General features: G+C 41.6%; 1 protein-coding gene across 1 annotated transcript in view; it reads right to left on the bottom strand.

Annotated features, from left to right (window-relative positions):
• The window catches only part of LOC107086215 (insulin-like growth factor-binding protein 5), an 18,603-nt gene extending 5,886 nt beyond the window's left edge, over nt 1-12,717 (bottom strand). The window contains exons 1-3 of the mRNA XM_015377016.1: nt 12,016-12,717; nt 735-952; nt 453-572 (exon numbers count right to left, since the gene is read on the bottom strand). Of these exons, the coding sequence (XP_015232502.1) occupies nt 453-572; nt 735-952; nt 12,016-12,349 (672 nt within the window). The 5' untranslated portion in view covers nt 12,350-12,717. The remainder of the gene's footprint in view (nt 1-452; nt 573-734; nt 953-12,015) is intronic.
• Between the last annotated feature and the right edge of the window lie 4,011 nt (nt 12,718-16,728).

The following is a 16,728-nucleotide window of genomic DNA, read 5'->3' as shown; positions in this document are numbered from 1 at the left end:
GAGTTTGTTGTTCATTGGAAAAATAATAGAAAGTTATGAAACACACAAAACATACACGCTAGTATTCTAAATTAACTAAATTAAATTGGAATAAAGTAAAAAAAAAATTGAAAAAAGAAACATTTGGAAACATTGTGGCCTTTGATGCTTGTTTTTGTACACTTTCCACCTGTATAACTGAATTACTAATACTTTTTTTTATCTGAATAGATTTAATCCTGTTAATTAACACAGCTGTTCAACACAGCACTTGGCACAGAGCAACTTTTAAGCTAAAATTTAGCACAATGATTCGTGATGCAAAGCATTAAGAACTTAGGTCCATCTTTGATAAAACCAAAGAGGATTGGAAAAAAATTAATAACTCTGTAGCTCATATTTCTGGTAAAAAAAAACGGAAAAAAACAGAGTAGTGAGGAAAGTATTAACTGTCCAGTAAATAAAAAACCCACCTGTTTACGCTTGAAGAATCCTTTTCTGTCACAGTTGGGAAGGTAGAGAGAGAGGGCCATGACTCTTGAAGTGTCCTTCATTTTTTGAATGATCTCATCCAGTTTTCTCCGACAGGGACCCTTTGAAAAATATAGCAGAGGGTTAAAAAAAAAACAATGTTATGTCCTTTAAAGTTATTCCAATTTAAGAATTTCAAGTAAAAAGTAGCAAAAGGCTGACAGATTCATTAAAGTACACACACATCCCGCACACTCCAAGGGATTTTCAGCAACAGAACTTACAAATTCAGGCTCGTGATGCTTGTCGATGTCCATGGGGGAGTAATCCACATTGGGGATATAGCTGCGCTGCTTGGAAAGCTTCCTCTTCTCCTCCTTGCGCACTGCAATCGCTTTTTTACTGTTCACAATGTCTTTTGGAAGGAGTGGTACTTTGGCTGGCTGCACCACTGCTGTAACTTCAGGAGTCATGGCGTCCATGTCCAGCCGGCTATCCCGATCTGCAGAACACAAGTGAAGAGCAGTTACATCACAGGATCCCATGTTGTTGCGTGTGCATCAAAACGTGTGTTGAAACAAATTGCAAATGCAATACAAATTGGTATTAATTGAAGAAGTTGCTCTCTCAAAAGCAGAAGTATACACCATGGCACATCAAGGACAACTTATTGATAAAAAAAAAAGAAATCTATTGAAATTTATCATGACTAATGCCATTTTGTATTGATTTAAAAGCAAAGTTTCTCCTGCTCTTGTGACTTCTCAAAAATAGCACACAAACTTATTCTGTGGCTAAATTATTGTTAGCAAAATGATTAAATATCATGCAGCTTCTAGCAGCAGACCCATCTTCTCAGATAAAATAAAGCTTTAATTTTCTTGGACAGGACCATATATGTCCTGCCAGGCTGAAGCTGAAGGTTTTGTTTATTTAAAAGATTACTGTCGACCGGATTTATCAATGTCAAAACCACTTTGAATGTATGGTAGGGATTAGCCTCGTGAGACCATCCTGATCTCGCGAGCTTTCAAGGTTTCACTCGCAGATCAGTCTGGAGACTCTCCGTTAAAGAAAATTTGGAGCCGTTCACCAAACGAACGTCCAATCAGCGTTGGCTTTGAGGCGGGTTGAGGTGTGACGCAACGAGAAGCGCGACCGTTCAGTCTAAAGAACATGGCGGCTTCAGCCGATGAAACTAGCGTTAGCGTGGCTATCGAGCAAGTTTTATCGGAATTACAGAGTATTTCTTCACTGAAAGAAGAGCAAAACACTGCTCTGGAGGCTTTTCTCAGAGGAAAAGATGTTTTTGCTCTTCTCCCGACTGGTTTCGGAAAGAGTAGCCTGGCTTGTGGTTGTGTTTTCGTCGTCGCTTTGTTAGTACGTCATATGCTTCGTTGATCTGATTGGTTTATTTGGCCCGTCTATCACCAACATAGGCCAATCAGCTAACCAGTATTTTCGCCCCTTCCCAAAATTACTTCAACGGAAGGTTTCCAGATGGATATGTGGAGCAAATTCATCTGGCGGTGTCAGGTTAGGTAGGGATTACACTGTTGTAACACACAGCTGTGTCCAAGTTTCCACCATTAACCCAAAATGCCCCACACACCTACCTACACCCAACCCAAAAACAGTATAAAACTGTTTAGAGCCCAAAGATCTAGTCTATAATTAACTGGACAAGCTGGATTTGAAATTGGCAGATGAAAAGATTGATCTGTTTAGCCGCAGTGAAGAAAAGAATGTGTTACAGGGTTAAGTAAGACATTCACACCTAAGAGAAGATTACACATACAGTAGAGTACAATGGTGGCAGAATTATGCTGTGGGTCTTTTTGGCTTCTACTGGTTCCTGTGCATTGCAGGAAGTTGCTGAAACAGTGTAAGAAGAGGACTCTCCACAGTTTCTACACCCTCACGCCATGTAGAGTTGGAAAATGATGGACTATGCTTAAAAGGCAGAAACACTCAAGAAAGTCAACCAGTTTGCCTATACTCCACCTTTTGAGCTAATAATGTAGGAAAATATCAAAGAGAGAGAGGCTTTCTGATGGTTGAGGCCCATCTTTGCTAAAGACATTTGATCAGATATTATCAGTGTAAGTCTGTACTGTATGTCCGTACATGAATGCATTGGACATTTAAACTATTTGTGTTTTGTAATCTCAATTGATAAGATAAGTGGGTAAGCTATTGAGTAAAAACGGCAAATTGCGATGAACTCATGGGGAGCAGCTTTTTAGAAACAAACAGATCCCCTGCAGTTTGGGAAAAACTGAATCATGTCTAATTTTCTCTGGAAAAAGGGTTGCTAACTGACCTAAAGTTCACACTGAGACCTTTGGTGTTTATAGCTCTAAGATGTCCCACTTTAACGTGAGGAACATGCTGCTTTTATTGTTGCAGTTTCCCCAGGGGGCGCTGTACTCTGAGATCCAAGAGTCTCACCCCTGCCCCCTTTTCCTATCTTTGGGGCTCAGCCTCTTAAGCCTGGGCCCCCACCCAGGGGTTCTTTAAGGCCACAGAAAGAGGTCACCCCCACCCAGCCGACACCCCTCCATCCCTTCTGGCTTAGCTGGATCATAAGTGCAGAGTTGTTGTGGGGCCCTTTGCCAGGCCCCAACTGGCTGCAGCGACGGTGCCAGTGGATGACCCTGGTTATATTTATCTGGCGATGTGGTGCACAGAGCCAGACGCACAGAACCAGAGAGGAATGCCAGGACTGCTGAACGATGAGCTGAAAGACCAACCAGCTTCCTTACATAGGGAACATGTTGGAAAACGTTATTCAGCTACTCTACAGCAGGCAGTATGGAAAACTGAGCAGTGAGTCGCAATAAGGGCTCTGAGAATCTAACGTTCAAAGAAGCTGACACAGCGTGAGCGTCTGGGAGTCTTTGGGAGAGGAGGGGAGGGCTGGGCTGGAGGGGGGGGGGGCAGGTTGATTACCAGAATTGGGTCTTGGCTTCTGCTCTGCGCTCCCTGTCTCTTTGAAATTAATCTAACAACTCATGACTTGGCAAGCCTAGGTTCGTGTTTAGATGCGTCCTTGTGTCTCCCCGCTCAGACTGCAAGGCTGTAGCTTGCTATAAATAAATACTTCAAACATTCCTCCGTACGCTATGCATGTGACCACTATGGAAAAACTCATTACTTTTGCTCTACAGTCCAATAATTTTGATTGAAATGCCACGTATTTGGCAATAAAATGTGCTGCTGAAAACACGATCTGGTTTTTTGTTTGTTTTTGTTTTTTACCATGCATTCTTGTTTCGTGTGTAATTTAATTTGCAGCAGGACAAAAAAGTCATAAATTACACTCTCGACTCAGTAACTTTAAGAAAAAAAAAGTCAATTTATATATTAAAAAAAAAAGTAGGATAGAAACACTCAGTTTTTCCATGCTACGGGTATCAAGCTTGTAAAGGAGGCTTAAAGGGTCTGGTTTAACTCCTGAAACCGAGCCAACATGTTGTGAAGCCAAGAGAGTCGACTCATGTGCAGTCCCCTCATCCGTCAAAGCCTGAAGCTGTTACCGCTGCCTCCCGCCTTGTCTTGTTGAGCTCCACATTTCATTAAGGCGAGGTTGAGCAGAGGTTGCACCTGATACTTCTCTGTTTAAAAATTAACATCTGCACACAATTAGACCTCATGAATATCCCAAGTACCTTATGGGCAGAGCTCCAGGAATGAAAGAGTAGCTTCTGCTCTTTTGGATTTTTCTCTCTGGTGCATCTTTATGGCTGTAATTAAAGCACCGGGATGGAAAAAAAAATACCTGTTCTTCCACCTCTCACTGAGCCATACTCCTAGTTTGTCCTGTCCTTACTTTGATTTGATTAGTGGCTGTGCTGCCTCTGAAATTACATCTTTACCAAATGTAAGACTGCAGTGAAAAGAAGTTTAATCTCATCTAGGAAGGTGGGAGATAAATGAGCCAGAGGGCCAGTGTTATGGAAAGAACAATGACAGTAAACCATCCCTCAGCACCATGGTGCCACCGCTGCTGAATATTTGAAGGCCTCAGCTTGTTAGCTCAGAGGTTTGTGGAGCGGAAGAGAACCAGCAGAGCTGTGTCGGTCACTGAGAACACCTGCTGACCTAAACAAAGCAGGTCATACTAGAACTCAGTGCATGAGTTGAAAAATATAACTAATAAAAACTGATCAGACAGATATGAAGGGTTGCACAATAGGTCCAACATCAGTTCTCACCCCAGAATTAGGGTATGCATTACTGCAAATGCTGATGATTGCATAGATGCAATATTTGGTAGGTGATTGGATATTTTAGGGAAGATTCTTTAACATAATCCATGTTCTTCCTCCTAGACTTGGTCTTATGATCCTTTTTTGATGTGTGAGGATAAAGAGAAACACGAAATAGTTGTAATAGAGAACATATTAGAAATGTTGTTCTAAAAGATGATCGTGACTGAAATGACAGAAAAGCTTCAGAGTTTTTACCAGGCTTTCCAGTGAAGGTGAAGTGCATTACAAAAATAAACAAAAAATTGAACCTTGAACAGTTTGTAAGCTCTTGAAAAAGGCAAGAAAAGGTTTGATTTAATCATGGAAGTTCACAAAAACAGTCTGGCGCCTGAGGAGGGCGACTCAGGAACTAAAATATAGGTCAGACTTTTGCATTGAACTATAGATGAAAAGCTAGGTCTCTTTGATCCCTACTCACGTTTAAAGACGGCGAAGAATGGGTAAACATTTGGTTTTTAACCTTTAAACCTTTCAGCATCACAGTAAAACACACTGCAGTAGCTTCCACAAGGATTTAGAATGTGAATTAGGAGAAAATATCCATCAAAGTTCTTTTGTGAACAACGTTGAACATTCAGAGCTGGCGTTGTTGAGGTTCTTCTATCGTCAGAGAAACCTCTGTTGTCCGGCTTTGTGCATGTTCTCAACCAGCTTCTGAATATGCAGGAAATAACTCTTCCCACAGTATTGTGAGCACAGAATATGTCCATTGCAATCAAAAAGTTTCCTGCTTTTCTGAATGCACAGTATAAATAGCAACAAGAACAATTCAAGGATCATACATTTCAAAACAGGACTTATAAGAGGATGCAATGTTTTTCCAAGAAGGAAATGCTCCTATAGGTAAGCAAACAGGCCTGTTTACTGCTTTCATGTGACTGGGCAGGCTTGCTTTGCCTCTGCAGAAGTTAAATATCAGAGCCAGGCGCATGGCTGCTCTACTGTATATTGCTAATTTTGGTCTGAGGTCTTGTCCCATATTTGGGTTTGGGTTTTCAACAAGCCGCACGCATGCATGCAACGACTTTTTGGGTCACCATCACCACAGCACAATTGCTGGGTGTGACGGATTTCTGACTTGAGGCAGCTGTTTTGAAACGGCCGAGCACTCCAGGATGTGCAACGATGGACTTTGAGCAAAATACTCAACGTGGAGTCAATGTGTCTCCCAAATTGTGAAGAACTTTGAGTCGTTTTCTTCTACTTGTTCATGACCAGCTGTTGATGGTCCAGCTGAGGGTACAGAAGGGCAGTTGAAAGACATGCAGTGTCATTTCAAAAGCCTGTAAGGCTGATTTCTTTCCCAGCTGTGGTCACCAGCAGGACAGGTGACCTGTACGCTGAAGTCAGGTGTAACTGTAGAAATCCTCTACGGCTTAAATGACACAACACATTCTCTTCTGGGATTTTTCCACATTTCTGCACAGATCCTTGAGCAAATTAGCTGCTGTATGCATTGCAAGAACTATAGATGTTTCTGGCTAACTGCAGCACAGAAGGGAATAGTGGTTCAGTGGTTAGAGAGTGGGGTGTTGGCGTCCTGGAAAGGCTGGTTCATAACTCAAACTATCTGTTTGATTTCCTGAACAACACTCTTAACCCCAAAGTGCTACCCAGGACTTACTCAATTTTCGTAGCTAACTATTCCCTAAAAAGATGGGTTAAACCAAAGGACACATTTACGTTGGATATTAAACAAAAGTGAGCCAAAGATCTGCAATGTCAAAGCTACTTTCACAAAGCAATTCCCTTTTCCAACACACTTTAATTAAATGGTTACATTTTTTTAGTTTCTATATAGAGGCCTGCTAAAAGGCCATTCATTCGATTCAAATGTTCTGCGAAGAGACCCATCCAAAAACTTTCACACAGTAGCTTTCTACTATAAAGTTGATTCTAATAAAGTTGTGTTTCTAGGATTGGACTTGCCCTACCCCCGATGTGCTGTAAATATTCTCAATCAGACACCCTTGCCCTCCTAGATCCATTCTGCCTCAAATATGTCAGCTTATATTTCTTTATAGATACAATTTTTTTTTTTATTAAATTCAATTCTAAAGTTCTTAATGATTAAGCCCCACCCCTTAAAGAAATTACAAAGACAGAGTCAATCTGTTCATAGCCAACAATAAAGAATTATCCTTTCCTCAGTCGGTTAAGTCAGTTCAGTTCAGTCCAATGTTTTATGACCACAAAACATTTTTGAAGCAAATATTTTTCAATTTTTCAAACATGTCCATATGGTTATGTATCTGTGAGCAATGATCCAGTCTCTGCAGTGCCTTTGTGCTGTTAAGAAAACCAATAAAACAGATTTACTTTACTCAAGTTAGTGGTGTACTCTTGTTTGAAAGCTACTTTAATTGGCTACGAAGCCAAATATGGCATGCAGTCTTTACTAATAGCAGCAGGAGCCTTAATATGACGTAATCGGCAGAAAGGCATTCCTGGTAGGGAGTGCTTGTAATACTTCAACGGACGTCAAATCTAAACAGAAAACTGAAACAGAAATCGATAGGGACTATTGTTTTGTAGGCTAGAAATTGATGACAACAACTATACTCAACAGCAAAAGCAAATGTTTAAGGACGTAAATCTTATCAACAAGTCATCTTGGCATTAGCTCTGATCAGTGAACTTTTCTGATGGCAAAAAAACTGACCTTATGTGGCGATTTTCTCATCATACAATGTTTTTTTATTATAAAATTTGCTGGACTGCTTTTAATTACTACTGTATTTAATTGAAATAGACAGATTTTAAGATAGTTAATTATTGATGAATCATAAAAGGTTATTCATCTGAAAAAGACCAGCCAACAGCATCCCTCAATGAAGCATGTGGTGAAAGTGGAAAGAAACAACTCAATTTTAATAGGAGGAGACCCCTAACAGATCAGAACAAGGATTGGTGTTGCTGACTATCTGCTGATTTGATGGAGGTAAAACTGTACGCCAGCCACACATGACATATCTACATAAACCGGCATGTATTTTGGAGCCAAAGTGTGCACAGCAGACTGGTTATCATTAGTTGTACTCTGCATTCAGAGAGAATCAGCTTCAGTCTCTACGAAGTCATGAGCAGTGGTGCCAGTGGCCATGTGAGCATGGAAAAAGCAGATGGTAACACTCTAAAGTGGGGAGCTTCTTTAAAGTAAGTGATGACATGCAATTCTTTTATGGTGATCAGGAATTACATGGCAGCAGTGGAACTACATACATATGTGAAGTTCTCATGCAACATGAAGCATTCGAGGCCTGCAATTCCTTAATCTGCTGATGACTTTAAATATTGATGACAAAGACATGTGGCAAGAAAACAACCTCTCCTCTTCTTTAGAACATTGTACTGGAGCCAGTCTAGAAAGACAATAAAAGGGCAGAAAGCTGCACAAAGCTCAGCTCACATAAACTATCAAAGTAAGACACTGCAGCAGGTTTCCTGTTGCTTTGCAAAGCACGTGAGAGAGAACTTTGCCTTAGGAACCACCTCTTAATCATCTTCTGTTTCTTGGCAGAGAGAAATCTGTAAAAACACAAGGCCCTTTCAGAAGCCCCAAGGATAGAAGGCCTGTTGCCATGAAGTCATATCTGTTGGCAAGCTTCCCTGGGTCTGAGTTACTTGCAGAGAGCCAACAAAGCACATACCACCCCCTGTGCCTTACAATCCAAGCAACAAGAATCCCAGCACAAGGAGAAAACATGAATTAATGTACTGCTGGGACAGCAAAGGTTGTTGTTCAAAAGGGAAGACGTCATACAGATTGCAAAGAATTCACCCTGCCTTTGTTTAACTTTCCTGGTCAATAATCAGCAGGCAGCAGCTCTCGTGACCTCCTGAGGGAGCTCCTCCTCCTCCTCAGCTGGTATAGTACAGAGCCTGCAAAAAATACCTAGGGATTTTACAGTGTCCACAAAGAAACTGGACACATCAAGGAGTAAAGAGTAGGCAGCCCAGAGGATCCATCAGAGGAGTCTTTTGATAAGGAACTCAGGCAAAGCTTAACAAAAGCCATCCATCTATTCCTTTAGAATACCTGGTTGGAGAGGTGGTAGTGCCAAGGCAGGGACACCCTGGAAAGGTCATAGGGCCATAACAAAACCATGCATGCAAACCCACCTGAGGGCATTACAGGGTCAGTGTTGTGCATGAATGCATTCAATGAACGGTGTTTACTGAATATGTTCATAGTTTTGGTGAACGGTGAACGGACCGCTTTTGAAGTGATGAACTTGAATGAGATAAGTTCCTGAGAATGTAGCGACACACACAGCTTATGTTTGGGATCAATTGATAACGACACTTTCCATTGGATATCAACAGGTTTTAGGGCACATACTACGGCAAAAAGGTGTCATACTTGAGTGTCCAATATCAAATACAGACTGAGTTCAATGACCTGAGGCAAAATGTAACAAAAATGATGTGTAAACTTGCCACCACCAAACTTTTCAGCTTCAACCCACAATTAAAACAGAGGTTAGCCCTTGTACCTGTTGAGCAGAGTGCATAGTCAATCAGATGTGGCATTTATCCCATGATGCATCATTGACCATTAAATGGTTTTAATGTTACATAATACTTATAAGATCGCTTTCAAAACTCCAGAACATGTTGATTCATGATCACAAGTGAGGTCCTAACTCCAATTTAGAAAACCATAGGCTCAATCCCAATCAGCAAAGTCGGTATGGACATTTAAGTTCAAATGCATCAGTGGTTGCCATGATAACTGCTGTCCAACTAGGCTGGCAATAAGGAAGGATTAGGAAGCAGGATGTTTCCTATCAATAGAACATACAGTTTTCTACAATCCTTTGTGTGACAGTATGCATAAGCACAGCACACTTCACAGAGTGCAACAAAAACTACATATTTCCATGTGTACTCTGGGTGACACATGCTAATGTATACACTTCCATGTGTTTTTTTATGGAGCTTCAGCTGTTTGCTACATTTGTGTTACTTTTGTTTTTTGAAGTTTTTTGTAAGACTAGTCCCAATTTTACTGGCATCATTAATCCAGTAATTACACAGGGAAGGGGTAGGGCTGTCCAAATACACCACAGCTTTTTGGACTACCTTTTCGACTCTGGTTAGTGTTCTTACTCTTGTCTTACTGTGAAAATGGAATGGGAGCTAGGGACATAAAGCATCAGCCATGAATCTATGGTTAAGGCAGGACTTTCACTGATTTATAAAAGTTGGCCAACTTGATATGATTGGCTGACCAACTTTCAGCAACTCTGCATGCGAGATTTTTGGACAGGGCACATTGTACTTGTTAATTTCTTTGGGCAAATAAATGTTTACTGTAGGGCAGACGCAAAAATATATCAATGGACTTTCTGTATTTATTTGTGAAGAGATTCAGTAAAGGGTTAAGGGAAGGGCTAAATTAGGCTGAATCTTGGTCTCTGAATCTTTTTTGGGGGAGTATTATTTCCCTTGTGGTTGATCTCCAAGAAAATTCTGTAAAAATTGGATGCATCTTCAAGAAGCTGTTCCCTTAGGTCAGGCCAATGGTAATTCTCATGTACTGTATGTAACTTGCATGTGATGTTAAACTATGTGTAGTGAACTCAGGGGGACCCCTGCTTATTGGCCCGATTGTCGACAAGTTAGCTTTTGCAGCAAAGAGGTGATGTTTAGGGCTGGGAACGTAGCGTGCCCATGGATTGTCCTCAGGAGCATTTAGACATTGAGGTCTCTGAGAGAAAAACTGCCTGAGTTGTCATCACCACCAACCCACAATGCACACACAGACTCCACACAGCCCCGCCCAAGTCGATCTCAAGCACCAACACACACACACAGAGTGCTGACAGGGAGCTCTGCCTTCACATTATGTCAGATAGCGATCGATGCTTTGCACAACATCAGCTTATATTTAGAACGACAACAGTCGTCCACTGAACACCTTTGGTTGCAAGAGTCATCAAGTCCACAGCCTGATAAGTGTCAGCTCGGCCCGATTGTCAGCCGAACCTTTGTGCTTACCAACGGTTTGGATCCAGTTTCTAAACTGATGAAACTCCTGAGACAGCGGAGCAGAAATACCTTAAATCATTCAAGACAAATGGCTCCATCTCTCAGTCTGCTGCTTTTCTCTCACGCACGCAGATTTAGTGGTAATCCGACTCTAAACAGCACTGCAGGGGTGGCCTGCAAAACCCAATCTGTATCAATTCTGCAGCATCTCATTCCTCCCCATTAAAGCCACATGAGCCCGCGCCATGGAGGACACTGGTTAGATGGCTTTGTGAGAATTAAAGGTAATTATTGGCAGAAGGAGCTCACTTTAGATGCAGACACACAAGTCTGAACAATCAAACGTTAAAACGACCACATGTGTCACGTTACGCTGCAGACAACAAAAGTCTTTCAATAGAGCTTCATCCATGATCACTTCCACCCTAAATTATTCATGGAGCAGGGCTGAATCAAGGCTGTAATGGGTCCACAGCAAAATCTGATTTGGGGATCCCCTTCCAGTTAAGCTTATCACCTAGTAACCATAAGGCTGTCTTTCCACCCTTCAATATTAAATGTATAATTTTTGAGTAACTTTTGAATCAAGTTATTAAGTTAAATCAGTTATGCTGTTTGCATGGCTGCAATAATGAAACAAAAATACTGACTTTTTTTTGCATATCAAGGTTTCTACAGTTAAAGGCACAACATGCAAATTTGATTAGTGCTTTATCTTATCTTAAAAAAGTGTATTTCTCCACTGTGAGATCAATAAAGTCTATATATAGGGGAATATCAGTATTTACTTTTAACTAAATTATTTTTTAAAGTATTTCATTTTCTGAGCCATAAATCAAATATTAGGATTTAACATTTAAAATGTTTTAATTTTAAGCCAAAGCAGAGTTTAATATGGATCAATAAGTTGTAACTTGATTAGGCAGTGATCAAGGAAAGAAAAGAATAAACTCCTCAACTGGATGAATTATGATTGGAAGCTCATAGATAATTGATTATTTTCCCTAAGTGGAAGGAGAGTTAAGCTCCAGTTCTACTTCGCAGCTCAGATCGCTCTGATCTTTGTCACCAGGAGCGGATCTTCTGCAGCTGAACCAAAGATGCGCTCCTCTCTGTCCTGCATAAGGTGCGTCTCTGGCTGTGAAATAAGCTCCGGGTTGCTCTGCAAGTGAGCAGAAGTTAATCAGCTGCTCATTAAACCATAGATCAGAGAAACACCTAGAAATGCTCAGAAACTGATCATACAGAACTCCTGGATGTCCCGCAGAGGTGTCCCTGCAGCCGGAGCTTGCCTTACCTCTGGGCGCGGCGGCAGGTTTGTAGCCCTTCTCGTTGGTGCAAACTCCCCGGCCGTGCAGCAGGGCGTGCAGGGGCTTCTCCTCTCCGCTCCTTGGCAGGCATCTCAGGCCCTTGGTGCAGGTGCCGGTGTAGACGCCGCACGCCTGCCCCTCGGCCAGGGCGCAGGTCAGGCAGCAGCCGCAGCCCGGCTCCTTCACCAGCTGGCAGCCGACCGGAACCGGCGGGCACATGGACAGCGCCTTCTCATCGCAAGGTTCGCAGGGGACGTAGGATCCCGTGCAACGGGAGAGCCCCAGGATGAATGTCACCAGGAGGCAGCAGTTTACAAACATCGCCGGAGTCTCTTCAGATCGCTGCAAAAAAAATTCTGAAACACCAGGAGAAGAAGGGGGAAAAACTGCTCCTGGTCTAATGAACACAATGTCTCAGTCAGATAATCCGATTTTTACAGTTAAAGCCAAGCGTCTTTATCCAGGAGTGCAGCTATCTAATAAATACCCACATTAACAGCAGGCTTTCTTACTGTAGAATCTTTTTAATTTGTAATAATTCAAATAGTTATTTTTTCTGTGGATGTAAAGTCCTCCGCAGGAGGAAAAACGAGCAGAAAAAGCTGAACTTCTGTCCTCTTATGTTGAACTCCTGCAGACTTTCTCTAGCACCAGTTTCCTGAGCAGACTGATCAACTGGAGACCTGCCTTGCCTTTTTAAAACAACCGTGCCCAAAACCCCGGACCATGAATACCCTGAGCAGCCGGAGAGGGAGGCGCACTTGTTCCAGGCTTGGACGCTTGCCAAAAGTTTTTTTTTTTTCTTTCCCTTCCAGCAGTAGGAGGAGGATCACAGTTTCACCCCGAAGGCTGAACTGATGCGACAAGGAGCTGAAGAGCTTCTGCAAAACTTGCAGGTCGTCCACATGCTGATTTGAAACCATTTCAGAAGCATGAGGCTTTCCTTTTTTTACCTTTGCGCGTAAAACGGAGAGAAAGAAGTGGATCTGATTTCCCCTTAGTCAAAAAACTGTTTTCTGTTATCCAAAATCCCCTGTTGATGCAACCGAATGCGTCACACTTCTCTTTGTCATCACATGAGTGGAATATCCCCTATAAGTGAAAGGAAAAGTATAATTTAATTTGCGCAAAAAAAAGCATTAATCTTGATCTGAATCTGAATCTGTCACTCAATTTTCTAATAGGTGCTTCCCAGCTCCTTCCTCCCCCCCTGTTGCTGTTTAGGTAACCCTGACAGATCGTGTGGAAGTCATCACTAAACTCCGCAGCACCTGTTGCTTCCATTTGAGCCGAGGAAACAGGTTCTGCTACTGGCTGCTTTACGCACAGAGGACAGGCAGTTAGTGCAAAGCTGTGAGAGGAGATGTGTTGTAATAGTCTCCCTGTATGCATGGAGCTTAAACCCCCTGATTACTGCAGCGTGTTTTCCTTCTGGGACATGAACAAGATGCCGCACATCTCTGTCCAAACTGTATAGCAAAGCTTTATTCCTGTAATGCAACCTGAAGTAAATATTTAACGTTCAAGCCTCCCTTCTAATACATGTTTTAAAGTTGGATGGTGTTATAATTCCCTCAGATTAGGAGTCAACCACTAGAAGGCGCTGTTAACAATGGTATGATCACTTCTGCATTCCTTAAATATGACAGTTTTATCACAACCCTTAACTCTGAGTTGAAGCTGTAATCCAGGCTCTGCTGAGAGAATAACAAAAAAAAAAGTTTTTCAGTGGAATCACTGACTGGATGATGAACTAATTTCACTTTTGTTTGGGAGAGCTCTGCTAATTGTGGTTTCCTTTCATAAATGGGACATATATACAAAGTTTTCCCTTCAGCTGTTTCTCAGTCAAACCCTTCATGAGTGTCACTGACATATCTGCACATTTTTCTCTTTTTTTTTTTCCTCAGGGTTCCCTCCCAATCCTCTGTCTCCGATGTCCCCTCCCAGGTCTTTTCTTCTGAGCAGAAAGATTTGAGTGAAACTCTTTTGTTGGAGAGACAGATTGGGAACTTTTAGTCACAAATGAGTCCAGGAGGTCCAACACAAAACGAAAAATCAACAAAACAAAAAAAAAAGTAGTTTCCAGAAACTAAGAGGCGTGGCAGATTCCTCAGAAACCTAAATCGGGTGATAATGAAGAGATTAGGACAATAAAGCAGCAGGGCTTAATGATGCATCTCTGCATGGCGTTGATGACAAATTACCAAGGAAAATATTCCCCACCTAAAGGATGTGCATTGTGCCTGTTTTGACCACTGAAGGAACTCAATGTTCCAGCTCTTTTCTTCCCCTTTGCTCCCATTCTTTGCTCAATGCAAATCCTAATTCCCCTCGGATCTATTCATGCATCAATCCATCTGTTCCTCCCTTGGAGTCGGCACCACCCTCCACCTCCTCCTCCTTCTTCAGGCATCCTTCTGGCTTAAAGGAGCTCCAGCAAGGTTTTGCGCTGCTCAAAAGTGCAAACTCATGTCTGAATGTCTTCTCTGGGTGGTGTTGCGATCTCATTGCCAGAGGTCTCATCACCAAGCACTGCAGATTTACAGACTGATTCCTAGCTGCTGTAGCCCAGGGATAGAGAGAGGTTAACTTGGATTTTTCCTCCAGGAAAAATAAAGAAAGAGTAAGTTATGGTCATCCTAGTAGATTTGCTTGATTCCACCAGCAGGACTTAGTGTAAGATGCTGCTGTTGAGTTTGGATTGCAGTAATTTTCTTGGATTTGAGTGACCGTTTCTAATCTCCATCAACATTATGTCCTGTTTTCCCGGCAGGAATATCGTCAAAACTATCACTAAACCCTCTCTGGATTCTGCCAACCCTTTCTTTGTTTTTAAAAGCCTCTGACCTGATTGGCTCCTCATCTTTGCGATCATAAATCTGTCACTATTAACTGGTCCTCTTCCCAGCCTCTTCAAACATGCTGCAGCTGAGCTCAGCTGGGATCCACTTCAGCCAAAAACCAAAAGATTCATTTCCGAACTTTTATTTCCAAAGTTTTAGAACAACTTGTTCTTGTGAAAAGCTGCTTTCTATTTTTTGGAACATCAAAGCATTTTTGATTAATTTGGTTTTCTCTAAATGCACTTCAGTGAAACTGATTTGGTTATTCAGTGACTTTACTACAGCTCCAGACTTTGGGGAGTTTAAATTTAACTGATTTTGATTGATCCTACCATGGCTTTTTATGGCAAAAGCAACACCTTTTAGAAGCACTGAAATCCGCAGCTGTCCAAATGGACAAGAGAAACGTCTTCTGAGGAAAAGTTTGAAATTAAGACAAGACAAAATTGAAATAATTTAGCTACGTTGGAAAGGCTAGGTTCCACTGTGTTTAACCCTGTCTCCTTCTTGGCCAGAGCAACTGAAGCATAGTGCATGCAGGTAGTGTGCTTGTAGTGCAGTAAATTGTTTGCACTTTGTTCTACTGGCTACTTACACTTCTCATATATTTAACTGTGCCTCTCTTTTAAATAAAGACACCAAACTAGCTACTATTGCTATTATGGCTTTGCTTTGGGATCAGCCACCTTCTAAGTAAAAGCATGCTTATAACTAAACAGTTATCTGGAAAAACATGATTTATTAAATACATGTGTGATAGCATTTTGCAGGTTTTGCTGTTGGTAAACTACAAAGACTTCTAAGAATGGCTCTAAAATAGAAACAATAAAATAGACCTTTTTCATAATCAGATAAAAAGGGCTACTCAGTGGTGTAGTGGCTAGTCCTGCTGCCTTGCATCAAGAAGGTTCTGGGTTGGATTCCCGACTCGCTGTCTTTCTGCATGGTGTTTGCATGGTCTCCCTGAGCATGCGTGGCTTCTCTCCGGGTACTACGGCTTCCTCCCAAAGTCCAAAAACATGACTGTTAGGTTCATTGGCTTCTCCAAATTCTCCTTAGATGTGAGTGTGAATGGCTGTTTGTCCTGTTTGTCTCTGTGTTGCCCTGCCAGGGAGTGGTGACCTGTCCATGGTGTACCCCGCCTCTTACCAGTAGACATTTGGAGACAGGCACCAGCACCCCTCGCGACCCTTGGGATAAGCATGACGGAAAAAATGGATGGATGGATAATGGGATGATATATTTTCAATGAATGCTCTACTAAAAAAACTAAAACAAGCCCCTTTAATGTCTTTATGTACATTAATTACACCTCATATTATTTATATTTAAAGCCAAAAAGTAATTTAAAAACTGAACTTGACTGCACTGTTATTAGTTGAGTCAAATGAACAATTTAAGATTAGATTAATCTGTTTTTTTAATATTTCTGTTTTATCTCTTCAGCTGTCATGATCAATGGTTATAGTGTGTTGCACAGGTTTCTCCAGGAAATAAACTTGATTAAACTCCTTCAATTCTGCTGAGAAAATTGGTCCTACCAGAGTGATTCCAGAATTTTGTTAGGGGCTACAAAATGTTCAAGTTGCAACATCCCAATAGACAGTCAGTTTATGTAAATATCCAAGTCTCTCTGTGTAGTTTAGACACTTAGTGGATCGTAGAAAGTCCTTAATAAACTCAAACTTGTACTCTTTGCAATAGTTTTAGGCCCCGTCCACACAAAGTCAAAACGAACACGAAACACTAATATTTTCCCGAACGTTTGTCGTAAAGACGGAGACGTAAAATAAATGTGATCGTCCACACGAATGCATGAAAACGCTGCAAAATGTATGCCAGGCCTGTAAGTGG

The sequence above is a fragment of the Cyprinodon variegatus genome, unplaced genomic scaffold, assembly GCF_000732505.1.
Source record: "Cyprinodon variegatus isolate N-32 unplaced genomic scaffold, C_variegatus-1.0 Scaffold145, whole genome shotgun sequence".
Taxonomy (NCBI): Eukaryota; Metazoa; Chordata; class Actinopteri; order Cyprinodontiformes; family Cyprinodontidae; genus Cyprinodon; species Cyprinodon variegatus.
The sequence above is the reverse complement of the archived record's forward strand: the minus strand, read 5'-3'. Positions and strand labels throughout refer to the sequence as shown.